The sequence below is a fragment of the Pleurodeles waltl genome, chromosome 7 (genome assembly GCF_031143425.1).
Source record: "Pleurodeles waltl isolate 20211129_DDA chromosome 7, aPleWal1.hap1.20221129, whole genome shotgun sequence".
NCBI lineage: Eukaryota > Metazoa > Chordata > Amphibia > Caudata > Salamandridae > Pleurodeles > Pleurodeles waltl.
The window spans coordinates 934,792,779-934,820,739 of NC_090446.1; the positions used below are offsets into that span (position 1 = coordinate 934,792,779).

The following is a 27,961-nucleotide window of genomic DNA, read 5'->3' on the forward strand; positions in this document are numbered from 1 at the left end:
GTCTGGTCCATTAGTCTTGGACGACGGGTGTGGTAGGGCCGACCAGGCCCCGATGAAGAGTGGAATCCCCGAAGGGCCGCCGAAGCGGTCTTGATGTCCGTGCCGATACACTAAATCTAAACCGGTAACGAACGAGAACAATACCGACGAATTTTCAATACTTAGCTAACTTTCCCGATTCGAAATACGGAGCGAAGAGGAACACGTCCGAACCCGATGGCGGAAAGAAAACAATCTAAGATGGAGTCGACGCCCATGCGCAATGGAGCGGAAAGGGAGGAGTCACTCGGTCCCGTGACTCGAAAAGACTTCTTCGAAGAAAAACAACTTGTAACACTCCGAGCCCATCACTATATGGCAGGGACAGCGCACAGCATGTGTATATGCAGCTACACATGCCATTGAAAATATATATATATATATATATATATATATATATATATATATCTATATATCTATATATCTATATATCTATATATCTATATATCTATATATAAAACTGGTGAATTTCTGTGGTTTTTAGAGTTCAAAATATTACCTTGTTAGTGAACATTTCACCCAGCTATAATATTACTTTCAACTTTGTTTTTTCAAGTGAGGAAATGGGGGGTATTATATGGTGTGATTGGTGACCTCAGCGTCTAATAAACTTAACAACCCTTTTATGACCCTCTGGTTTCGTCTCTCAAACACTCAGCTCAATCTTGAGTAACTGTGGCACTGAGCAGTAAGGTTTTATGCAACAAGTGTTAAGCATTTGAACAGCACCACAAAGAAGAAATCAACATGATGCACAAGACAGTCAATTTATAAAAATAGACTGTATCTTTATAAGAATTTAGAATATAGAAAAAAAAGATCCACCAATGGGTCCCAAAGAAATTTATTTTACAAGCAAAAATAAATCAATGCAATGTTACTCAACTGCAAACAAGCCTTGGCAAAGTCAACGAACTGGACACTTAGAAACATTTTCAAAGAAAACCTAACTAAGTGTAATTAAGGTCAGGGAGAAAGAAGTACTTGAGGTGACTAACTCCGTCAGGGAGCTAGTCAGGGGGATCAGCAAGGTCCTCAAGAACAGTTATCTTCACGGGAGAAGCAGTCCTTCGACAGTTCCAGATACTTTTTCTGCGTTGCATTGAATTCTTATGAAGTGGTCCTGATGCAAGAGATGAAGAATGCTAAGGATGCTCTGAGGCTGCTGTGGATGTGACACAATTGATGGAGGTCTTCCTGCACGGATTCCTCAGTCCACAAAGATGGCGAAGGGCTCCTGGTTTGCAGGCCAATGCCCACAAAGTCTTCTACAGTCTGGCTGAAGTACAGTCACCACTGGCCTACTAGTCACCAGGGGTGCGGTCCCAGGACAATCCTTACTGGGTCAATAACTTTTCTTATGAGGGTCCTAGCAACTTTTCAATAGCACTCCCGGGATCCGCAAACTCTGATGCAACTTTGTGCACCAGGTCTGGGTCCTCAGTGCTGCACGGCGACTGTGGTAGCAGCTTGAAGACTTTGGGCTACCACCTTGATTCTTCAGCTGTTGTGTCCCTGTGCTGAGAATAGAAGGCCAGTCAGCTGGTCCTTATCATTATCCTGGCTTGACTGGGCTCCTGGAGACGGCTTCTCCTTGAGCAGGACACAGCAAGTACATACCCTTCAGTGCAGTCATCATCAGTGCATCCTCTCTTTGCTGGTCCCTCAGTACAGCAGGGTAGTCCTTCGGTCCATCATATGAGTCGGTCAAGATCGGAGTTCTGGGTGCCCTATTTATCTTCAAAAAATGGTCTACTAGGTTCCCTCCCTCCTGATGACCACTTCCTGGGAAAAGTGGCACCTGGCTATCCCGGGATGCACCATCCTTCCCACTCCAAAGATGGCGAGAACCCTCTTTCGACACTCAGAGCTCCCTAGCCCACCCCCAGGATGTGGCTACCAACAGGCTACACACCACTGGATCCTGTCCCCAGTGGCAGCCCGTCTGTCTAAACAACAGAATAGACCCTTTCCCAAGTGTTACTCATTTGCCCTTCAAAGGCAGCTTCTCGTTTGAAGCTCGTCTTTTGGGCCAACACCCATGTGGCTTCCTGCAGGAGAGAGCTAACACCTCTCTCCCATGCAGGCCCCTGTTGCGTCCTTTCCTGAGAATTGTTAGCATGTCTCCCCAGCAAGGAAGTAAGCTGTCTGCAGGACAAGCTCAGTGTACATCAGTAAACAGGCACTGGAAGCCTTGGGAATCTAATGTGGCACCTTCTAAAGTTGCACTGTACCCACCATTGACATTAAATTTGATTTAACTATTAAATCAGATTTAATGCACCGATTCTTTTCATATCAAACAGTACCAACCTTAGTAGTCACATCCAGAAGCTAGGAGGGCTGGCGTGTCAGCCTGTATCTCTGTACTTGCCAAAAGAGTTACTAGCCTTTCCACAGTAAAAACGAAAATTTAGAGATTTTACTGTTGAAACATGTAAAAGTACATGTTTCACTTTTTAACATACAGCAACCTGCCTTACTGCTTGTTAGGCCTGTCATAGGGGTGACTTACAAACATTAAAAAGGGAGCTTAGGGCTTTGCCATTACTTTAAATAGCAAATTGCAGCCTACAGTGGCAGTCTGGGAGTCCTACTCAGGGCGGCACAAAATGTGCTGTAGTCCCTGAGGGAGGACTCTCTTTTACAGGCCACGGTACCCCTGGTACCATATACAAGCAATTAAAAAATAATTTAGGCTATGCCAATTGAGGACAAGCCTATCGAACATGCACTATTTTAAGGGTTAGAGCACATGCCATGGGTCCTGCTGAGCAGGGCTCAGGGTATCTGAGTTCTGTTTGAGGATCAGAGGTGCAAACCAGTGAACTTTGAAAACGTTCTGAAATAAACATAACTCAGTCATTCACCACGTTACTTCCAAATTAACTGTTTATGCGTGGGTGGGGTGTGGGAGACTGTTGACAAAGATGTTTTTTACCATGGTGTGCAACTGGAAGTTCTGTTGTGTGCCCTGCAAAACATAACAGGCAAATTTCATTGGTTTTATGCATCTGAGCCTCAAAACTAACTCATTAAAAAAAACAATTGTTCAGGAAATTTAATTACTTTCCTCATTTACTTTATTTTCAACCACTCCCCTGGGGCTGGCAGCCCAAAGTTTGCTGCATACATTGGTGTGCAGCCTGGTTGGCTGAAGATGAGACCTTGTGCCCAAACTGCCATGGCCATTCAACCTACGCTGCACTTGGCCAAGGTTGGGTCTTCTTCCTGACTTCCAGGCTAAGCTAGACACGTACTTCAGTGTTTGGCTTTGCTTGTGCAAACTGGTGGTAGAATTCAAGACCTAAAAGGGCCACAGATAAGCTCTCAAGCCTTGTTTGACTCGAGAGCCCTGCTCCAAAATCAACACATTCAGGGCTGCTTTTGATTTTCCACATGTAAGGATCCAAATCGCTACTGTTCAGTGGATGACTATACTTGGAGACAGTCACCCCTGACTGTGAGAAAATTGTTGCAGAGTAAAACTCATGAATGAGAAAGCAGAGTCAAATGTTTCAAAACAGCCAAATAAAAACCCAAAATATTTTCAACTTCAATTCAGCCAAACACCTTGTGTAAAAATTGAAAAATGAGATTAACAGGACTGACTCGAGAGTTAAGACATCAGAGTGATAAAATAGTGTTAATCCTTTAATGACCTCTCTTCGGTTTTTTAAAAACTTAATATCGCAAAAACTACTGAATGGATTTACTTACTCTCGAGGAAACAAGCACGATTTGAGCAAAGGTCCACTTTCCTGCCAGGTTTGGTGTCAATCATTTCAAACTAAAGGTGACAGAATAATGTCTCACGAGAGCTAAAATGGGAAATCACTCATTGTTTCACTCAATAGTAACTTTTTGCCTTATGGACTGACTTTCACTGTTGACCTGTGTGCAACCAAATACGTTAAAGGCTCAAAACCTGGCAGCCTGGTTTGAGCAATTTTCCTACAATATTTGTAAACGGACTCATTCAATTGGTTATGCCTGCCAGACAGGGAGATATGAAGTACATAGGGCTCTCTGCCCATATATCTCTAGGTGTAATGCAGAAACTCCTAGCAGATTTCAGAGTTGGTGGACTTTAGAGCACAAAATATTTGTTAAAAAAAGAACCACCAATCAGATATATGGTCAAACATGCGGTTTCTAGTTAAAAGGATACACCTAGCAACATTCCAGTAGGTGGTGTTCTGCATGAGCCATTTTAGAACGAGATTAGATAGGAAGCTTTCCCATTCTGCAGTCTTTGATAGAGTTTGTCAGCACCCACAATGATGCCCCGCTTGGGTGATACATTTTAGGGGCATGTAACTAGAAATTAGCTATTTTGTGTAAAGATTTTTAGTTGACAGAGACTGGGGGGATTATAGACACTAAACGGACCCGCAGGCCCAACCAGCCCTTAGACTGTCTGTAAATCAAAGTAACGTGGGATTTTGGGTTATGGTCCACCACACTTCCTGGGGTTGATCTCTCTGAAACTGTTATGGCATGATAGTTGGTTCAAAAAGTGCCAGGAACTTTCCAACACTGGTAATGTGTATTTTAGTACTTACTCGTGGCAGTGTCAAAGTGAACATCTCTGTAGTGCTCTTAAAAATATTCAACACAGCAAAGAATAAGGTCTTCAAACATAGACGAACATCAAATTCTATTTACTCAGAGTGATGGAAAGGAGAAACTTTGAATATGGAAACCTACCATCAAACCTTTATGGGTTAACATAACAAAATGTTGCCTGTTATCAATGGCAGCCAACCATCCTGCCGTCAGCAAGAATTGCAACATACACCGCAGCGTCTTTACCCTTATACACACACACCAGGACATTCTGCTGTTCTGTATACTGCACAGCTGTTTAATTTACACATCCCTAGTTTTCTAATACATGAAATGAAGTTCGTACAGATTCCAAACATCAAAAGCGTACAAATAATGCTCTGCAATGCCCCCTCTGCTCCTCTTAGAGCACTGCAGGACTTACCTTTGGAGTGCACAGATGTTGCCAGAGCAAGACAGTCCATATGCTGCTCCTCTTTAGAACGATGGTCCATGGATGTGCTGATGGGAAGCATTGATCGAGGCTTCTTCTTTTTCGCTGTAGGCTCTAGTGAAAAGAAAATTAAAGTTGTACTAATGAAATAAAGATTTTAAGCAAGTGCCTGTACCACATAATGGGCGAGCCATGAATTGCCAGCTGCCGTGCAGATTAAGGAGGCACTGGTGAAGTGATGTGGATTTTATTTGAAGTCTTTCGTCTGCCCAATGACCGCGGTAACCACCAGTGTTAGGGTAAAGGGAGCAAGAGCTAGGGTTCAGTGCACTCATTGCAAGCTTAAGGTAATATGAAAGGAGCAGTGAGAACTGGGGGTTGTGGCTTTTCCCACTGAATTGAGCGAGCTGTATTGACGTAGTTCTCTGAAAGCTGAAGCATACGGTTTGTCTTTTAGATTGATATATGATCTCTTCCCTTGAAGGAGGTAATGAGAAACATAGCTGTGGGATTTTTCATTTAACAGCCTACTAAGCTTAATGCTTGACTTTGTTTAGATCTTGTATTATTTGTTGATTCTGATGAGCACACAACAGCTGCCCATGGGAGTGTGCATTCTTCAGCAAACCGCTTTTTATTTAGTCAGCAATTTCATATACTATTCATATCTAATATGCTTCACAAATGCTTTTCACTCTGTCAAGGAGTCTGTCTGCTGATGAGACCTCCTCTTTCTAGCTAATTTATAATGTGTTCTTCTCCGTGGCTAAATACCTGTGAAACTTCAGAATTTCAGTACATTATGTTCCTAGCATGCATTCTTGCGTCCACTCTGTCAGCAGAATTCTGTTGAGAAATTTCCATATTCTTTTCCTCACACTGAAATGGCATGTACGAAACTGCCGAATAAATACATTTTAATGCCTGAAATCTGAAGAATTATATTATGGAATTATATTAGGGATAAAGCACCCCCTGCAATACGTTTTAAGGGTATTGTAATTCACTAAGGTGTTCCAAAACCATATAAAGGAATAAGGCCGAAGAATTACATCCTTTATAAGGCCATGGAACTCCAAGGTAATTTGCAATCACCTTATCATGTATGCCAGGGGGGACTTTACAAACCACCTAAAACTATGGTGCGTAGCGCTTTATTATGAAAGAGCGAGCATGTTTGCAAACATGAAGAATAAAAATAAAACCTGTAGTGCAAGATTAAAAACATCAGAAACCTTTAATTATGCTCCATGACCTGACCTGCTAGAAATAAGCCTGTGGTAAGATTTGAGTGAAACTCAGCACTTCCCGTCACCACAAAATTCCTGACCTTCCTTAGACTACTGTAACCGGTGTTTATGGTAGCTCAGATTCAAGCAATTGCAAATATTGTGAATCATGTAATCCAAGGCTTTATTTGGCTGGAAAACATTTTAAAAAACAAAAGGTCCAGCATCTGTGCTTAATTTGAGCCAGTGCTTGCCAGTGGTGGGCACCAGAATATCGGGGCACCAGGATAATTTGTGCCATACTTTCCACTTTTGCAGTGTGGCCCTCTGAGGACACCAGGTTCCTCAATTACTGCGAGTTCAGAATCTCTTCTATTGATGTAGGGTGAGGAGGTTGGGTAATTTTCAAATGCGGTGAGGATGTTGTGAAAGGGCAAGCAGAAGGGACAGTGATGTGCCATTCCCTGTTAGTATGCATTGCAGGAGGCATGTGTTATACACCTAAGGCAGGGGGGAATGACTGAAATAGACAGCAGTTGTCCTGACATACTCCGAGTGCACTCCAATGTTCATTTTGACACACCATGCTAGCCTTGATCTCAGGCCCCTCACCAAATACATTCTGTTGGAGCACTTCCACATGGTGACTCTACAAAACTTCATACCACTACTCCAGCAAGACAACTTCATGTCTGCCCTCGATCTGAAGGATGCCTACTTCCACATACCCATCCAACCAGTACATTGAAGATACCTGAGGTGAGTACCACACATTCCACAAACAATAAATTCCCTCTTTTAAGTTTCAGAAAAGCAGTCAGACCATTTGTGTTTAATCTTTAGACTTGCCATGTACTGTATAGTTCAGTTTGTGTGAAGCACCATAATCTGCTAGCAGCAACACAAGTCACCTATAGGAAATTATTTCTGTAGTGTGTGTGCATCATAACAAAATAAATAAATATTAACATATTTCTATAATACTATTACTGTTGTTTGTGGCCAGAGTATAATATTTGTTGTAAACCGTCTGACTTTCTCTGATCCTAAATTTCAATGTAAATTAGCAGAAACTTTACTGTATGTGCATGAAAGATTTGTCACTACTTTAACAAAAATGTAGATATCAAGATCACCAGAGTCATGCGAGTGGTATACAGCAGGTGCTTACAAAATGTGTATATCTTTTCATTATTCCATCCTACTCCTTTTTTAAACTGATTCTACCAAGCTACTTGAAGGCACTGAATATAAGTGAAGAAGGATGCTACATACAGTTTGATGAATGATAGGCCACGTGGAAGTACACAATCCTGTTTCTTTTTTGTCTTTATTACATACAGCTTTTTAGCCAAATTGTATAAAAATCGTGGGGGAAAATAATCCACTGTTTCACCATTGCTGGAATATTACATTAGTGCTCCTTAAGAAAGTCTAGATTAGTAGTTGATTATGTAAACAGTGTTTTGTAAAAGAGGCCATTAAGACCACTTGCTTCTTGGCTTCACTGGTACCACCCTATACTATTACTACAGCCGTTCACAATAAGTTAATCAGCTATTGCTGCTTCTTGGCAGTAGCCAGTGCCCTCCTAAGAAAGAGTTTAGGCCTCAGCAGTAATACTCTCTCTTTTTTTTTTTTTTTAAGAAAAACATTAAGCACTGGCCATACCACAAGCAAACAGGTATATGTTAAAGTTTCGAGTTACTCTTAGTCAAACCTATTTTGTGTAAGTCTTGCTGAATTCTTCTAACTTTGAAAATCATTTTTTTAGACGCAGGTAGAATAAGTTATTTGCCCATTGAGCCAAGCGCCGAGGACTGAAATCTAACATAGGTCCCCAGGGCCCTAAATTGATAGCTCTAGCCACATCTCTTCCCATTTGAAACAATTCCATTCAATCAGTCCTGACAGCTATATTCCGGTCTCCTTAGGGGCCCCAGTACTTTGATTCTCTCATCTTTCTCTCCAGCTTAAGGGAGGTATGAAGAGGTCTGAACTAGGAGCAGATCTGATGATCTCTCAAGAAAATAGACTTCCTGAGCTTAGGCCTAGCTTGGATGGGACTCCTGTGTGCGCTGCCTGGTCTTCTGTGGGCTCTAGGAGTTGCAGAGAGCCTCCTCTGACTCCTCCTCCTGGGTAGAGTCCACCACGTACCTCCTGGTCAGCACCATTTTCCAGTAACTGCGAGGGTTGCATGTGCCAAGGCTTGTTGGCGGACTCCAGCAACGCAAACCAGACTGCAATCCTCCATCCGGCGTGGGACATCACTTGCACCAACTAGGAACCCGAATCCATCTTCTTGGGTGCAATACTGACTGTTCTTCACCGGTGGTTCTTCTTTTGCACCTTCATCTGGGTTAGCAGGGGCTCCTGTTCTCTCTGGACTCTTGTGTGCTTCTTGGACTTGGTCTCCTTCTTCCACAGGTCTTCAGGTCTAGGAATCCACTGTTGGTGTCTTGCAGTCTCTTCTGGTTCTTGCATAATCTTCATTCTTGTGTTTCTGTGTATTTTGGGAAAGTTACTGTGTTTTACCCCTGCTTTCCTGGGCTTTGCGGTGGGTTCTAGTACTTACCTTTGGTGTTTTCTAATACCCCCAGCGCCCCTCTTCACACTACACTTGCCTAGGTGGGAAACAGACATTCACATTCCACTTTCTTAGTATATGGTTTGTGTTCCCCCTAGGCACATTTCTACCTATTGTGATTTTCACTAATTGTGCTGTTTTCTAACTGTTTTTATGACTATTTCTGCATACTAGTGTATATAATTTGTGTATTACTTACCTCCTAAGGGAGTATAGTCTCTATGGTATTTTTGGCATTTGTGTCACTAAAATAAAGTACCTTTATTTTTGTAACACTGAGTATTTTTTTCATGTGTGTGAGTACTGTGTGACTACAGTGGTATTGCATGAGCTTTCCATATCTCCTAGATAAACCCTGGCTGCTCAGCTACAGCTACCTCTAGCGAGCCTGGCGTCTAGACACTGCCTACATTTCACTAATAAGGGATAACTGGACCTGGTATAAGTACCATAGGTCCCCCCTCGTCAGGCCTGCCTCCTACAGTCGCGGTGAAGGGGGGTTGCAGAATCAGGCTGCACACGCCGTTGGGAAGTCCTTAGAGAGCAAGCCTGGGAACCACAATGGCACAGTTGGTCTACTTCAGCTTCCCGCATCAGGTTTTTGGCAGACCAATCAGTGAGGGTTTATTAATTCAAGATGTTTGATACCAAACATGCCTAGTTTTAGTGAAGCCATCATGTAGCTGGGGAACTCGTACTGACCAGTGTCCAGCACATGTACTTAAAATGGTTTCCCTGTGCACTATGTCTAAGACTAGACAAATATGCCCACACATGTAATATAATGCACTCTGCCTTAGGGCTGTAAGGTCTGCTGTAGGGGTGACTTACATATATTATATGCAGTGTTTAGAGGACATGGCACACAGGCTGTACGTCATGTCGTGTTTTCACTTTTAGGGAGCAACTTGTCAAGCAGCCTGCATTGGCAGTCTGCATGAGGTTGGTGCTGGGTCCCTTGGAGTGGGCCAAGTTTTGCTGCAGCTCTTAAAGCCCCTCTTCAGTACCCATGCCCTAGGTACCAGGGGTACCATTTACTAAGGACTTACAGAGGTGATAAAGGGGCTGGCCATTTGGGAATCAAGTGACCAGGTGTCTTCATTTGGGGAAGGAACACTAGCACTGATGACCCGGTTAGCAGGAATCCAAGGCACTTAAGTCAAAGTTGCATCAAAAACCAAGCAAAAAGTGTGGGGGAAGGGATATTGCAAGCAGAACCCAGTTTCCTACAGTTAAGTTCCTTCTGTTTGATAGCTCTATCTGTCTTTGTCCTGCCTGTGTAGTGCATGGAAAAAAATGGTTGGCACTAGTTTCAGTCGGGCCACTGGAATTATGTGGCCGAGAACCACCAACTTAAGCACCAGATTTGACCAAATCATGCGGCAAGAAAAAGCAAATTATGAGGTATAATGTGTCACATTTTTAAATGGTATTACTTTATTATTTTGCAGTTTTTTTTTTAACACATGGTAATACTGTCCTGGCAAAGATTTAATCTCTTTAAATCCAGTTTAATAGGAAATAAGCAGCTTAAAGATGACTAGTGGACCTTTGCTTATGGCCTACTTCGTGTGAACACGTTTTAAAGTTTTTAGTAGCCTTTGAGCTAGAAACAATTTTTTCTTAACATATGCAGGTTATGGAGCAGAGGACAGATTATGTGGCAAATATAGCAAATCCATAATTATGAGGGGAAAAAATGCAGTCGCAGAATCTCATTATTCCAGTGGCCATGGATATCAGCTGGGTGCAACATTGGCAAAAATTTAGTAAAGGACACTGTGACCCCGGCAGATAGTACTGCTGAAATAGTTTGGATACACCGGTACAGAGGAGATATTCTAGTTGGGATGTGCATTACACAACTCGGTTTCTCGCATCCGCTGGTTGTGCACATTAAAGGTTCTTATTTAATTTCTCCCTGATAGCACATTCCCTAGTTACTATTTTATTACCTGTACAGCGCATTATATAATTAATGTCCTCTCCTGTACTGCTACGCATTAAACACATCTGCTTACCATCACCACCTTGCAACGGACACCACAAATACACACGACTACTTCTTTCCCCCGCCTGAGGTATGCATCACAAACACCTACTTGTTCCTCATGTCTGGGCTGCTAATTTATCATACAATGTTTCTCTTGTGCCCTCACATTATAAACACATCTGGTTTTTTAACCTGCTGCCTTTATTGTGTGGTATATACCTGTTTTTTGTTATCAGCAAGGGGCAAGCACTGTATACACCTACTTTTTATTTTCATGCATGTGCATCGCACCACAGACAGGATAACATACATTCCTACCCCTTACTTTCACTCCCACTTCTTGTCCAGAGCGTATCGCACAAACCTGGCTTTTCCTTTCGTCTCTCCTCTTTTAGTGACTCCTTCTTAGTGGAGATACTTCTCAGTGGTACTGAGGGCGTTGGTTTTTCAGACACGGACACAAAAACCAGCTGCAATGCTGTATCCTTTGAGGCTAAAATGATACAATAAATCTTAAAATTTAGAAGCTGAAAAAAAGCTCCAAGGTAATCTTAAAGCAGGGTTCTAGCAAAAATAGAAAATATTTCACAATTAAATGAATAAATGGTTAGATTAAATGATCTTTGTCCCCCCCCCAAAAAAAAGGATTACAGCAGAGGGAGGGTCTGCATACCCAGCACTGCTCTACTGACTAAATGTATATCTCTCTAATGACAGGTCAAGAATTGATTAGGAAAAGATAATGAACTTGACATCTAAGTTAAGTTACAGTGATTGGTCAATTCTTATCTTCCACTGCGTATGTATTCGTTCTTTCAAAAAGGTAAGCATCCATTGCGGACATGTTTCTTAATGAGGATACCATCTGTGAATGTGCCCAGTGTTGTAGTTACACTGTGCATGAGTGAAGCATGCAGTGCTGCTGCATGTGAGCCATCTGTGGCCTTTTTTAGCTGATCTGTGAGAGGGATCTTGATCAGTTATTGCGTGTGCCATTTTAGTTGCTGTGTGAAATAAGGTGAGCTATTAATGCTCATGCCCCACTTGCTTTGTGCGAGTAGTGTATGTGGTTCGGGTACTGTGTGTGTGAGTCATGTGCATAATTAATCAGTAGCACTCCTTCATACCTTCCTGAGGGGTGGATTGAGGGGCACCATGATCCACTGGTTCCATCTCCTCCTCTCGGTCTGATGCGCCATCGTCTACCGGGCTTACCTTGCCCTCACTGGTCACTTCTCTGCTCCCTCCTTGTTCTGTGCTGCTGTTTGTTGGCTCTTTCATGCCCTCTGATGATGGCTCAACCTTCTTCTTCTTCTTGGCTTTTGGCTTGGGCTGAAAAGCACGCTTCTTCTCCAGATCTGTGTTTTTCTTTCCTGTGAAGAGTCATGGTTTGTTAATGTGTGTCAAATTGAAGTAATTGGTTTGCAGCATTACCTTGATCACACCAAGGCAAGTAAAAAGAACATATTTCCCGAAAGGGTCACCTGTTGAACTATGTCAGAGAAATTATATATGGAAAAGTTCAGCTAGTCCAACAGCATAGAGCCTCATCTTACAGACCAGGTATGTAGGAAGTTGGCTCTGTATGTGCTATTTCAAAGTAAGGAATAGCATGCACAGAGTCCAAGGGTTCCCCTTAGAGGTAAAATAGTGGTAAAAATAGATAATACTAATGCTCTATTTTGTGGTAGTGTGGTCGAGCAGTAGGCTTATCCAAGGAGTAGTGTTAAGCATTTGTTGTACATACACACAGACAATAAATGAGGTACACACACTCAGAGACAAATCCAGCCAATAGGTTTTGTTATAGAAAAATATCTTTTCTTAGTTTATTTTAAGAACCACAGGTTCAAATTTAACATGTAATATCTTGTTTGAAAGGAATTGCAGGTAAGTACATTAGGAACTTTGAATCATTTCAATTGCATGTATACTTTTCAAGTTATTGACAAATAGCTACTTTAAAAGTGGACACAGTGCAATTTTCACAGTTCCTGGGGGAGGTAAGTTTTTGTTAGTTTTACCAGGTAAGTAAGACACTTACAGGGTTCAGTTCTTGGTCCAAGGTAGCCCACCGTTGGGGGTTCAGAGCAACCCCAAAGTCACCACACCAGCAGCTCAGGGCCGGTCAGGTGCAGAGTTCAAAGTGGTGCCCAAAACGCATAGGCTAGAATGGAGAGAAGGGGGTGCCCCGGTTCCGGTCTGCTTGCAGGTAAGTACCCGCGTCTTCGGAGGGCAGACCAGGGGGGTTTTGTAGGGCACCGGGGGGGGACACAAGCCCACACAGAAATTTCACCCTCAGCAGCGCGGGGGCGGCCGGGTGCAGTGTAGAAACAAGCGTCGGGTTTGCAATGTTAGTCTATGAGAGATCAACGGATCTCTTCAGCGCTGCAGGCAGGCAAGGGGTGGCTTCCTCGGGGAAACCTCCACTTGGGCAAGGGAGAGGGACTCCTGGGGGTCACTTCTCCAGTGAAAGTCCGGTCCTTCAGGTCCTGGGGGCTGCGGGTGCAGGGTCTCTTCCAGGCGTCGGGACTTAGGTTTCAGAGAGTCGCGGTCAGGGGAAGCCTCGGGATTCCCTCTGCAGGCGGCGCTGTGGGGGCTCAGGGGGGACAGGTTTTGGTACTCACAGTCGGAGAGTAGTCCGGGGGTCCTCCCTGAGGTGTTGGTTCTCCACCAGCCGAGTCGGGGTCGCCGGGTGCAGTGTTGCAAGTCTCACGCTTCTTGCGGGGAGTTGCAGGGTTCTTTAAAGCTGCTTCTGGAAACAAAGTTGCAGTCTTTTTGGAGCAGGTCCGCTGTCCTCGGGAGGTTCTTGTCTTTTTCGAAGCAGGGCAGTCCTCAGAGGATTCAGAGGTCGCTGGTCCCTTGGAAGGCGTCGCTGGAGCAGGGTTCTTTGGAAGGCAGGAGACAGGCCGGTGAGTTTCTGGAGCCAAGGCAGTTGTCGTCTTCGGGTCTTCCTCTGCAGGGGTTTTCAGCTAGGCAGTCCTTCTTCTTGTAGTTTGCAGGAATCTAATTTTCTAGGGTTCAGGGTAGCCCTTAAATACTAAATTTAAGGGCGTGTTTAGGTCTGGGGGGTTAGTAGCCAATGGCTACTAGCCCTGAGGGTGGGTACACCCTCTTTGTGCCTCCTCCCAATGGGAGGGGGTCACAATCCTAACCCTATTGGGGGAATCCTCCATCTGCAAGATGGAGGATTTCTAAAAGTTAGTCACCTCAGCTCAGGACACCTTAGGGGCTGTCCTGACTGGCCAGTGACTCCTCCTTGTTGCTTTCTTTGTTCCCTCCAGCCTTGCCGCCAAAAGTGGGGGCCGTGGCCGGAGGGGGCGGGCAACTCCACTAAGCTGGAGTGCCCTGCTGGGCTGTGACAAAGGGGTGAGCCTTTGAGGCTCACCGCCAGGTGTTACAGCTCCTGCCTGGGGGAGGTGTTAGCATCTCCACCCAGTGCAGGCTTTGTTACTGGCCTCAGAGTGACAAAGGCACTCTCCCCATGGGGCCAGCAACATGTCTCTAGTGTGGCAGGCTGCTGGAACTAGTCAGCCTACACAGACAGTCGGTTAAGTTTCAGGGGGCACCTCTAAGGTGCCCTCTGGGGTGTATTTTGCAATAAAATGTACACTGGCATCAGTGTGCATTTATTGTGCTGAGAAGTTTGATACCAAACTTCCCAGTTTTCAGTGTAGCCATTATGGTGCTGTGGAGTTCGTGTAAAACAGACTCCCAGACCATATACTCTTATGGCTACCCTGCACTTACAATGTCTAAGGTTTTGTTTAGACACTGTAGGGGTACCATGCTCATGCACTGGTACCCTCACCTATGGTATAGTGCACCCTGCCTTAGGGCTGTAAGGCCTGCTAGAGGGGTGTCTTACCTATACTGCATAGGCAGTGAGAGGCTGGCATGGCACCCTGAGGGGAGTGCCATGTCGACTTACTCGTTTTGTCCTCACTAGCACACACAAGCTGGCAAGCAGTGTGTCTGTGCTGAGTGAGAGGTCTCCAGGGTGGCATAAGACATGCTGCAGCCCTTAGAGACCTTCCTTGGCATCAGGGCCCTTGGTACTAGAAGTACCAGTTACAAGGGACTTATCTGGATGCCAGGGTCTGCCAATTGTGGATACAAAAGTACAGGTTAGGGAAAGAACACTGGTGCTGGGGCCTGGTTAGCAGGCCTCAGCACACTTTCAATTGTAAACATAGCATCAGCAAAGGCAAAAAGTCAGGGGGCAACCATGCCAAGGAGGCATTTCCTTACAAGGTACCTAAGTAAATCGAATCAAAAGGAGGCCACAGATAGAAAACTTGCCTTGGCTCAAAGGCTCAGGTACTATCAGTCAACAAATACTGGTATGTAGAATAGCATCCTCTCCCTGTGCTGTGTAAACGTGGAGTCCCTCCTAACTAACACCTTAGCAGATGCTGTCAAGATTTTATAATATTATTATGTCCCCTAAATACTGCAAGCAATATATAAGTCACTCCTACAGCAGGCCTTAGAGTCCAACGGCAGGGTGCATTACTTTGCATGTGAGGACACATCTGCATGATCAGATATGCCCCTTCTATGTCTGTCGATTCTTAGACAGTGAATGAACAGGGAAGCCATTTTAAGTATGTGCTGGAAACTGGTCACTACAAGTTCTCCAACTACATGATGGCTTCACTGAAACTAGGCATGTTTGGTATCAAATATCTCATATTAATAAACCCTCACTGATGCCAGTGATGAATTTATTAAAATGTGCACCCAGAGGGAACCTCAGAGGTGTGCCACCCCCTTGAGAACCTACCAACTACTCGTTCCGGGACTGACTAGTTTTAGCCAGCCTGCCACCACAAGACAAGAGTCTGACCTCCTAGGAGCACAGCCTTTGCTCTTGGCCAGTTAGAGACAAAGCCTGCTCTGGGCAAGGTGTTTACACACCCCACGCAACAGAATGACCTGCAAATCTGCATCGCTCAGCTTTTCAGAAATTGCACTGTCGACTTTTCAAAACTGTAAAGATTTTTCGTGCAAAACGTACTTACCTGATTGTACTGATTCTGGTGCCTAAGCATAAATAAAGATACTTGATATTTTTGTAAATTGGTGTGGATCTCCTTCTTGAGTGGTGCCTCTCATTTATTGACTATGTGTGTAGTTGCAGATGTCTAACATATCCCTGATTAGCCCAAGGCTGCACAACCACAGTACCCAGTAAAAGAGCACGTTGGGATTGCTAGAGCAAACCCCTGTCCACTTGTAAGGGAACCCTTGGACTCTTTGCACAATATATCTCATTTTGATACATCATATAAAGACCCAGCTTCCTACATTGGTGACATAGCAGTGGGGTACAAGACTTGACACTTGCTCTATTACTAAGTTAATAGGTGATTGCACGAAGGAATCCAAAATTGCCTTTAGATAGGAAACATTTTTTTCCAATTTTTGATTTTTCTAAATTGTTTAAAATGTACTGTTAGGGCCTTATGTTAAGTTCCCAGTCTAAGCTATTTAGAATTTAAAAAACCTTTAGTCATTTAGGCCCTTTTAGTAGTTCACTTAGATTTTTTTTTTTTTTAAAGGTCCCACCTACTTTAAAACCCATGACTGAAGCAGCAGGTGCATCCCAGGAGATCAACCTGGGCCCCTACCAAAACCTTAAATTGCCCCAATTTAAGGCTCTTTGCCAAGCATGGAAACTTACCGTGGGGTGTAAACCCACAAAGTATCATCTGCAGCAATTGCTTGCAGAAAAATAATACAATCATGGCAAGTAAAGGAGCCCCTCAGGAGAATGAGGAGTAAGAGGAGGTGGAAGAGGATAATGAATCCCTCCAGAACTCCACTGACAGTAACACCACTGGGAGCACTTCAGATAGTACCCCAGGAGATGGAGACAGTGAAGATGCGGAACTCCAAAAGTAGCTATAGAAACGGAAAGAGCTAGGATGGGCCTAAGTGGCAGCAAACTTTAAATGGGGAGAAAGAAGAAGTTTTTGACCTTATGATATCCAAAGGGATTGTCTCAAATATTCAGAGGGTGATGATATCACCAAATGGTTCACAGCCTTTGAGAAGGCCTGTGTCAACTCAACCAAAAGAATTGGGGCTCTTTACTCTGGGAGCTGTTCTCAGGAAAGTGTAGCGATAGACTCCTGGCACTGACTGGAGCAGATCCTGAGTCCTATGACAGCATGATACTCTGATTGAGGGCTTTGAACTATTATGAAAGAGCATCTGTTAAGTAACTGTTTCTGAAAAATTGCACCGGTACCTGGTAGACAGGAGTCCAATTTCTCCCCAAGAATTGTGAAAGCAGGCAGACAACTGAGTCAAGACTAGAATCCAAGACAACTCAGGGTGAGGGTGACCAAAAACACAAAGGATTGCTAAGCTGTCCCCCCCCCCCCCCCAGGGAAAATGGTGACCAGTTTAAAGATACAGAAAGTCTTTTAAAGGCCCCAAAACATCTGTTTAGGCGGGTGGGCCCCAAGACAAGACACAGAGCAACGGTGGGTGCCAGGGTAAGAACTGGGACCCTAAGAAGGCTTGGTGTTTTAATTGCAAAGCCAATGGGCACAGAACTGGAGCCCATGCCTGTCCAAAAAAGAATCCCCATAATGCATCTCTAGCTCTTCATGCAGTCGGAAGTCTCCAGGTATGATTCAAGGTGGCCTTATCAGAGAGCTCACAAAAGCAACTTTAGTCTCGGAGGGTGGGGTGGATGTAGCTGCCCTGGCCCAGTAATCTGGAGAGGTACAGACAACAGACTCATATTAATGGGATTAGAGTTGAAGCAATGAGGGATACAAGTGCCAGTGTCAGCATGGCCACTGAAAAGCATTTATAAAGCGCAGCTGATCACCCAATAGGGTATCAAGGCGCTTGCAGGTACCAGAGGCTTATTCGAGCAGCCAGGTCTTGAGGGTCATTCAGAATTCTGTAAGTGAGGTGATGGTCTGGAGGTGCATGGGGAGGCTGTTCCAGGTTTGTGCTGCAATGTGAGAGAAGGAGAGACCTCGACTTCTGCTTCTGTAGATGCAGGTAGTATGGGCAAGTTTAGGGGAGGTATAGTGTAGTCTTCGACAGTTGGTGGAAGTTCAGGTGATGGTTAATGTACATGGGTAATTGGTTGTGTAGAGCCTTGTGTGCATGGGTCAGCAGCTTGAACTGGCATCTTTTCTCTCTGGGGAGCCAGTGGAGTTGCCTGAGGTGGGATGTGATGTGGGTTCATCGGGGAAGGTGGAGGATGAACCAGGCTGCTGCTTTCTGTATGGTCTGGAGTCTCTGCAGGAGGTGTGCAATTCCTACATAGAGGGCGTTGCCGTAGTCCAGTCGCCTAGAGATGAGGGCCTGTGTCAGGGTGCGTCTTGTGAGTAGGGGTAGCCACCTGAAGATCTTACGTAGCATGCGCAAAGAAAGGAAGCAGGTGGAGGAGACAGTGTTGATCTGCGACTTCATGGTGAGCTTGTTGTCAATGATGATTTCAAGGTTTCTGGTATGGGCAGAGGGAGTGTCTCCGATGGCCACCAGGAGTTGTTCCATGTGTTGCTGCTATTGCCAAAGACCAGTACTTCCATCTTGTCTGTGTTCAGCTGCAGGCAGTTCTTCATCCAGTCAGCGATGTTTGTCATGCATGTGTGGAAGATGGTTCTAGTGGTGGAGGGGTCGTCGGTGAGTAAAAGGATGAGTTAGGTGTTGTCTGCGTACAAAATTATTTTTAGACCGCAGGATCTGATGATGTTGACCAGCAGGGTCATATATACTTGGAAGACCATGGGGCTGAGAGAACAGCCTTGGGGGACATCGCAGGTGATCTCGTTGGGGTCAGAGGTGAAAGGTGGGAGGTGGATCCTCTGTGTTCTTCCAGTGAGGAAGGTGGACATCCATCTGAGTGTGACCCGCTAGATGCCGATGTGGTGGAGTCTTTCGATCAGCATGTGGTGGGATACGGTGTTGAAGGCTGCTGAGAGGTCAAGGAAGATAAAAACTGCTTTTTCTCCTCAGACGAGGAGGGTTTGAATGTCGTTGGTGGCTGCGATCAGGGCAGGTTTGGTGCTATGATTGCTGCGGAAGCCAGATTGGGAGGTGTTGAGTAGCTGGTTCTGCTCCAGGTATGTCATGAGCTGCTTGTTAATGATATTTTCCAGTACCTTTACTGGGAATGGGAGCAGGGAGATTGGCCAGTAGTTTTTTGGTTTGCTGAGGTCAAAGGTTTTTTTGAGTAGTGGCCTGACTTTGTGTGTTTCCAGGCATCAGGAAATGTTGTGGTGGTGATAGAGGTGTTGAGCAGGGTGGTGAGTTCCTGGCCGATCCTTTGATTTCCAAGGTTGAAGATGTGGTGCAGGCATGGGTCTGTGAAAGCTCCTGAGCTGAATGATTTCATGGTTGGGGTTATGCCTGGGTGGAGACGATGATCCAGATGGTCAGTGTGTGGTACGTGTTGGTTACGATGGTGGTGTATCTGTCGAGAAAGTCCGTAGGTGTGGGTTGGGGTTAGAAGTCTCAGTATATGGTTGTGATCTTGTTGTGGAAGAAGTGGGTGAGGTTGTTGTACTGCCCATGTGAAGGTGTGATGTTGTTTTTGCTGGCAGCCAGGTTGGAGAATTCCTTAAAGATGTTGAAAAGTTCCTTATTGTTACTGGCGCTGGTTTTGAAGCATGCTGCAAAGACTGTCTTCTTTGTTGCCCTCAGCAGGCGGTGGTAGAGGTTGAAGAAAGTCTTGAAGGCTGCTCTGTCGGAGGCATCCTTGCTGGCGCGCCATCCCCTCTTCAGCTGTTTGCTGTCTCATTTTGCTGTTCGAGTTCTTGGGTGACCTTTTTGGAGAATTTTCTTTGTAGTTATCAAAGCTGATAACCAGACTAAGGTCCATCCCATGGCAATGGTTTCCTTGGAGTGTGGCGGGGTTACTGGCCAGAAGAAGGTGGTGGTATCCTTTACATTTCTTGTAGCCAGTGTGCTAGGAAATTATCTGGCGTCCTCAGCATGGGCTGACGTCGAAAGAAAGAACCATGCAGCTCTGCTGGGTATACCTGAATGTGTGCATGTGTGAAAGCCAGAGCACAATGAAAAGCCCAGGGTGAAAAAGAGGTGCTGGAGCATGGGATAATGGTCCAGCCCTTCAAGAGAAAAGGCAGGAAATCTGGTAAACCAGATCCTGAGCGGCCCCAAAGCCCAGGTCTCCCCTCCTCAGGGAGAAGACCTGTCAGCCCTTGACGGAACTGAACCCCAGGAACTAAACGGCAGAGCTCCTAGGCCCAGGGGGACCTGCTATGGAAGAGCTGTCGCAGGGACAGAGGAACTGTCCCACTTTAGAGAGCCTGAGAAAGCAAGGTGCGGACCAGGAAAAGGGAGATGTCAGTGGCTCCCACAGAACCTATTGGGAGGAGGGACTCCTGTATACTGAGGCAAGAGACCCCAAACCTGGTGCCACGAGGAGTGGTAGTGCCTCAGATGTATAGAGTTCCTACTCACTTTGGCTCATAACATCCCCTAAACTGGGCATCTTGGCCAGACCAAAACCTGGATTAGGATGATACCTCACTTCTACTGGCCAGGTATGTCCCAGAATGTTTTGTAACTTTTGTGTCACTTGTCAAGCCACTGGCAAGACAGGTGGCCACCCAACTCCCCCTCCCCCCCCTTAATTCAATTTTGTTGGTTGGGGTTCCCTTTGAAAGGGTAGGGGTTGATGTTGGCCCCCGAGACCCCCCAACAGCATCAGGGAACAGATTTATCCTGGTGGCAGTGGATCATGCCACCAGGTACCCTGAAGCTATACCACTTTGGACTACCACTGCTTCTGCAGTTGCTAGATCCCTACTCAGTATTACTAGAGTGGCCTTCCCTAAGGAGGTGGTATCAGATAAAGGTAGTAACTTAATGTCTGCATACCTAAATGCAATGCGGAATGAATGCAGAGTGACATATAAATTCACTACCCCATAATCACCCACCAGGGAATGGTTTATTTGAGAGATTTAACAAAACCATGACGAGCATGATTGCAAGTCTCCCTGAAAAACTCAAAAGGCGATGGGATATCCTGTTACCATACTTGCTTTTTGCCTACAGAGAAGTGCCACAGAAGCGAGTAGGTTTTCCCCCCTTTAAACTTCTATTTGGTCATCTTGAGTGGGGACCACTTTGTCTAGTGAGGGAAGGCTGGGAGAGACCTCTCAAAGAGCCCAAACAAGACATTGTGGACTATGTGCTTGGACTACTTTCAAGGATGAATGAGTATATGGAAAAAGCATCTAAAATCCTTGAACCAGGCAAGAGCATCAGAAGCTCAAGTGTGAACAAAAGGCTGCCATAGTGTAGTTCCAACCAGGGCATAAATGTGGGGGGTACTTGAGCCTGTGGCTCAATAGGGTACTCTAGGACAAATGGGGTGGCCCTTACCCTATCCTTGGGAAGAAGCTTCAACCACCCAGACCCAAGTCAGGGCATTCCTTGGCTTGACTGGGTACTACAGGAGGTTTGTGAAAGAGGTATGGTACCATTGTGGCATCCCTCACAGAACTGACCATCAAGAAAATGCCAACGATGGTAAGCTGGACAAGGACCTGTAAAAAGGTTTTTGACACTCTGAAGGAAGCAATGTGCTCAGCACCCATCTGAAAGCTCCAGATTATTCCAAGCAATTCACCGTGCAGACAGATGCCCCTCAACATAGGATAGGAGTGGTCCTATCCCAGACCAATGATAGCCATTACCAACCTGCTGCTTTCATTAGCAGGAGGTTACTCCCCAGAGAGCATCATTGGAGTGCCATTCAGAGGGAAGATTTGGCTGCGGTCTGGTCCCTGAAGAAGTTTAGACCATATCTGTTTGGGTCTAATTTTCTTGTTCAAACTGACCACAGGCCTCTCAGATGGCAGATGCAAATGAAAGGTGAAAACCCAAAACTGTTGAGGTGGTCCATCTCCCTACAGGGAATGGACATAACAGTGGAACACATACCTGGAACTGACCACACCAATGAAGATGACCTTTCTCGGTTTTTCCACTTAAACAATGAAGACTCTCTTGGGAAAGGTTAGTGTAAGGAAATGCCTCCATGGCATGGTTACCCCCTGACTTTTTGCCTTTTTTGATGCCAGTTATGATTGAAAGTGTGCCGGGACCCTGCTAACCAGGCCCCAGCACCAGTGTTCTTTCCCTAAACTGTACCTTTGTTCCCACAATTGGCACCCAGATAAGTCCCTTGTAAATTGTACCCCTGGTACCAAGGGCCCTGATGCCAGGGAAGGTCTCTAAGGGCTGCAGCATGTCTAATGCCACCCTGAGGACCCCTCACTCAGCACACGCACAACTGCCTCACAGCTTGGGTGTGCTGGTGGGGAGAAAATGACTAAGTCGACATGGCACTCCCCTCAGAGTGCCATGCCCAACTCACACTGCCTGTGGCATAGGTAAGTCACCCCTCTAGCAGGCCTTACAGCTCTAAGGCAGGGTGCACTATACCACAGGTGAGGGCATATATGCAGGAGCACTATGCCCCTACAGTGTCTAAGCAACACCTTAGACATTGTAAATGCAGGGTAGCCATAAAGAGTATATGATCTGGGAGTTTGTCAAACACAAACTCCACAGTTCCATAATGGCTACACTGATATCTGGGAAGTTTGGTATCAAACTTTCCAGCACAATAAATGCACACTGATGCCAGTGTGGAATTTATTGTAAAATGCACCCAGAGGGCATCTTAGAGATGCCCCCTGAATACCAGTCTGACTCCTAGTGCTAGGCTGACCAGTTTCTGCCAGCCTGCCACAACCAGACGAGTTTCTGGCCACACGGGGAGAGGGCCTTTGTAACTCTGTGGCCAGGAACAAAGCCTGTACTGGGTGGAGGTGCTTCTCACCTCCCCCTGCAGGAACTGTAACACCTGGCGGTGAGCCTCAAAGGCTCATTCCTTTTGTTACAGCACCCCAGGGCATCCCAGCTAGTGGAGATGCCCGCCCATCCGGCCACTGCCCCCACTTTTGGCGGCAAGGCTGGAGGAGATAATGAGAAAAACAAGGAGGAGTCACCACCAGTCAGGCCTGCCCCTAAGGTGCCCTGAGCTGAGGTGACCCCTGCCTTTAGAAATCCTCCATTTTGAGATTGGAGGATTTCCCCAATGGATTAGGGATGTGACCCCCTCCCCTCAGGGAGAAGGCGCAAAGAGGGTGTAGCCACCCTCCTGGAAAGTAGCCTTTGGCTACTGCCCTCCTGACCTAAACACACCCCTAAATTTAGTATTTATGGGTGACCCAGAACCCAGGAAATTAAATTCCTGCAACCTACACAAAGAAGAAGGACTGCTGACCTGAAAGCCCTGCAGAGACGACAACTGACTTGGCCCCAGCCCTACCGGCCTGTCTCCAGACTCAAAGAACCTGCACTGCGACACATCCGACAGGGACCAGCGACCTCTGAAGACTCAGAGGACTGCTCTGAACCCGAAGGACCAAGAAACTCCAGAGAACAGCGGCACTGTTCAACAACAGCAACATCTTTGCAACAAAGAGGCAACTTTCAAAGAACTCACTCTTCCTGCCGGAAGTGTGAGACTTCACCCTCTGCACCCGACACCCCCAGCTCGAGCTTCAGAGAACCGACACTGCAGAGAGGACTCCCAGGTGACTGCGACCTTGTGAGTAACCTGAGACGACCCCCTGCAGAGAGGATCCAGAGGCTCCCCCTGACCGCGACTGCCTAGAACAAAGAACCCGACACCTGGACCAAGCACTGCACCCGCAGCCCCCAGGACCGAAAGGAACTGAACTCCAGTGCATGAGTGACCCTCAGGCGGCCCTCTGCCTAGCCCAGTCGGTGGCTGGCCTGAGAAGCCCCCCTGTGCCCTACCTGCATCGCTAAAGTGACCCCCAGGTCCCTCCATTGACTTCTTGTCAACACCAGGACAGTGCGCGCTCTACGGGCATCTAGAATGCAAAAACCCAACACTCGCAAGATAATGTAATTTATGCATTGTGATGATATGTTATTGTTTAACCTTTTGCATTGCAGAATTCCATCCAAAAGATTCATTTTTAAGGTGCTTATAAATACTGTACATTTGCAATGTATTGCTGCAGACATTCAGAGTGTGTTAGGGTGTGGTCCCTTTCCAGGGCCTTCTAGAGACTTTCCCTGCAACATGCCTGGGCGTGGTTCTAGGCTGGGCCAAGACTCTATAAAAGAGTCAGCCCAACTTCCAGTGCTCACTATTCAGAGGTCCCGGTGCAGAGCAGCAGCTTCTTCCTGAGCTCCTGTCCCGGCGGCGTATTTGGATTTTCCAGTCTTCTGCATTCATCTCTCATTGGTGATCACGGTTTCCAGGCGGTAAGACGGTGTTTGGACATTTCCCAACACCGTAATTGAGAATTTTCATATTCTTGATTTTAATTCTTAAATGAATAACAGATTACTGTGTGCTGCCATTTTTTGACATTTGTATGGTGGTTTGCAAATAGGGAGGACGCGCAATTTATTCCATAAAGATTTGACTTCGTTATTACATTGTTGTTCATTGCGCGCTGATATTTCTTGACATTTACATGATGTTTTACGAGTTGGCAAGACGTGCAACTCGTTTCATGAGCATTTAACTTTGTTGTTCATTGCGCGCTACCTTTTCTTTGCATTTACATGGTGGCATTCGAATCGGCGAAACGCGCGATTCACTTCTCGTGTGTAATTCATGCTGTTCATTGTGCGCTACCATTTTCTGGCATTTACATGGTGGCATTCGAATCGGCAACACGCGCGATTCTTTCCTTGAGTGTTTTTTCATGTTATTCATTGTGCGCTACCATTTCTTGGCATTTGCATGGTGGCATTTGAATCGGCAAGACGCGCGATTCTTTCCTTGAGTGTTTTTTCATGTTATTCATTGTGCGCTACCATTTCTTGGCATTTGCATGGTGGCATTTGAATCGGCAAGACGCGCAATTCTTTCCTCGTGTATAAATAATGTAAATTACTGTGCGCTACTATTCTAAGACATTTTCTTGGTAGCATTTCAAGTTGACACTTTGCGTGATTTATTCCATGAATCTACGTTGTGTGATTTCATGGTGCACAATCCTTTATGGTGTTTAATATTCATATAAAAATCTGCAATGTGCGCAATTCACTTCCAAATGTTTTTTCTGAGATGAACACAACAATACCAGAGTTCTAGATGTAATGCTGTGTGTTCCTGATATATATTCTTAAAAGGAGATTCATATGGTTGTTTAGAAATTGCTCAGAGTGTTTCCTGATTCTCATGCTAAAGAAAGTACTCGAATCTGAAAGTCCTATTTAACTTTTCCTGTTTCCTCCTCAGGCATTCGGTCATCTAAAGCCTAGTCAGTTTTAGGACTATTTTAGGGTTGTTCATGTTTTTTCGGAAAAGACGAAGCTTCGAGTTGTAGCATGGTACTGATTTCATGAGATATAATTTTGATGTTGTGTTTTAACCTTTTGCTTCCTATAGGTCTCCTTCCCAGCTGTTCCTGTCCTAATCCCCTTTTCCCCACTTGGACTCTCTTAGACTCTGTGATAAATCTAATCAGAGTATTGGAGCTGTCTTGTGGTGGAAGTGTTGGGAACGTGCACAGACCCCGAGGATCTGGTGACTGACTTCTACAGAAAACCCGACGCCTACTAAGCACACTGCACCTGGCCACCCCTGTGCCGCTGAGGGTGTGTTTTGTGTGCCTGTTTGTGTCCCCCCCAGTACTCTACAAACCCCCCCTAGTCGGCCCTCTGAAGACGCAGGTAGTTCTCCATAGGTGCCTATGTGTTTTGGGCCCTCCTTTGACCTCTGCACCTGACCGGCCCTTTGTTGCTGGTGCGGTGACTTTGGGGTTGCCTTGAACCCCCGACGGTGGGCTGCCTAGGCCCAGGAAACTGAACTTGTAAGTGCATTACTTACCTCAGAAACTTAACCTTACTTACCTCCCCCAGGAACTGTTGATGTTTGCACTGTGTCCACTTTTAAAATAGCTTATTGCCATTTTAACCCATACTGTGTATGTTATTGCTCTAATTCAAAGTTCCTTACTTACCTGTCTGGAGTACCTTGCATTTGATGTATTTACATCAAGTCTTGAATCTTGTGGTTCTAAAGTAAATTAAGAAAATATATTTTTCTATATAAAAACCTATTGGCCTGGAGTTAAGTCTTTGAGTGTGTGTTCCTCAGTTATTGCCTGTGTGTGTACAACAAATGCTTAACACTACCCTCTGATAAGCCTACTGCTCGACCACACTACCACAAAATAGAGCATTAGAATGATCTAATTTTGCCACTATCAACCTCTAAAGGGAACCCTTGGACTCTGTGCACACTATCTCTCACTTTGAGATAGTATATACAGAGCCAACTTCCTACAGTTAGTCTCATCCTCTTTCGTTTGGGGGGTTGGCAGTGGAGGGTTGTGTAGGAAAGTGCTCCTTTTTGACCTGGTCAACCCCACTTTTTGCCTTGTAATTGATGCAATTTTGACTGAAAGTGCACTGGGTTCCTTCTAACCAGGTACCCAGTGCCAGATTTCTTTCCCTAAAACTGTGCAATTTTTCCCCAATTGGCAATACCTTTTCCCCTTCACCCACGGAAGTCCATAGTAAATTGTACCCTAGGGCATAGGCACCAAGAGGGATCCCCAAGGGCTGCAGCATGTATTGTGCCACCCTCGGGGAACCCTCACCTAGTACATGCACACTGTCAATGCTGGCTGCGTGTCTTGGTGCAGCTAAAAGTGAGAACACATGGCACACAGCTGCATGCCATGTCCCCTAAACACTGCATGCAATATATAAAAGTCACCCCTACAGCAGGCCTTACAGCCCTAAGGCAGGGTGCATTACATTGCATGTGAGGACATATCCACATGAGCATATATGCCCCTGCTATGTCTTTGTTGATTCTTAGAGCCCCCACCCCCCCCAAAACCAACCTAATACTCGTGTGGGGACTGACTAGTTTTAGCCTGCCTGCCACCAACAGACAAGAGTCTGACCTCCTAGGGTCAGAGCTTTTGCTCTTGGGCGGTCAAAGACAAACCCTGCTCTGGGCGTGGTTTTTACACACCCCACCCAACAAGTCAACCTGCAAATCTGCATTCCAATGCAGGGGGCTTCAAAAAAGCCCACCACCTATGGAATGCAGATCTGGCTTCACTCAAAAAAGAGATGCTGACACCCCTGCCCCTCGGCCCAGTTGGCACTAGGACAGGCAGGAAATTTAGTATTCAGAGATGTGTGTCCACCCCCCAGGTCAGTCCAAAACTAAGGTGAGCTGCCTGATGCAAACACCACATTTAGGAATCTGCATTTTGATGCTGGTAGCTTTATGAACTCTGGGACAGGGTTATGCCCACTTCCCACACAAAGTGGTCATATAGGGGATGTAGTGAGCCTAGACGTTAGTAGCCCATTGGTAACTACCCTTTTCTCCCTAAAACGCACCTAAATTCAGTAATTTGGGGGGTCTTTGACAGCAAGAAATCAGATTCTGCTGAACCACAAAGAAAGACACCCAAGAACCGCAAAAGCAAAACCTGAGGAAGAAGCACCTGACTTGGCCCTGGCCCTGCTGGCTGGTCTGCTGTTCCCACCGATTTGTGCCAAAGTCGACTCATCCTGTAAGCTGCTGTGCATCCAAAAGCCTGGGAGGACTGCCTGCCTTCAACAAAGAGCCAGGAACTCCTGTGGAGCAGCATCTTGCAAGCATCCCAAGACAACTGAGGACTCCGGAACACAATAAACCAGAACCCGGAAAGCACCATTGAATCCGTACCACCTAGCCCGTTTTGAAGTGGACCAGCAGTGCCAACTTGGTCCCCCAGGCCTCCAGAGGCAAAGCCCACCTTGGACTTGCCTAATGTGGACTCATCGACACCGCCTGCAGTCTCTGCCCGTGGGTCCCCTCTAACGCGAGTGCTCCAAGTAGAGAAAACCCGACACCTCTGGACACATCTGCACCGGTTGCCCCTGGCCCGTGGAGAAGAGGACCAAAAGTATCCCTCTGTCCCCGAGCATCTCAAGACCTGCAGCCTCTTTTCAACCGGTACCATTTACGGTATCCTCTTGCAATATGGCCTAAAGGGAAATGTATTCGCTGTGATACTCTATATAAACAAATTATGAAC

The 27,961-nt window shown here is 45.8% G+C and overlaps 1 protein-coding gene across 2 annotated transcripts in view; it reads right to left on the reverse strand.

The window, feature by feature from the left end:
- GEMIN5 (gem nuclear organelle associated protein 5) overlaps positions 1–27,961 on the reverse strand; it is a 330,369-nt gene that overhangs the window by 124,723 nt on the left and 177,685 nt on the right. For both annotated transcript variants that reach the window (XM_069199624.1, XM_069199625.1), the window contains exons 17-19: positions 11,978–12,223; positions 11,215–11,343; positions 5,033–5,155 (exon numbers count right to left, since the gene is read on the reverse strand). In XM_069199624.1, coding sequence (XP_069055725.1) covers positions 5,033–5,155; positions 11,215–11,343; positions 11,978–12,223 — 498 coding nt within the window. The remainder of the gene's footprint in view (positions 1–5,032; positions 5,156–11,214; positions 11,344–11,977; positions 12,224–27,961) is intronic.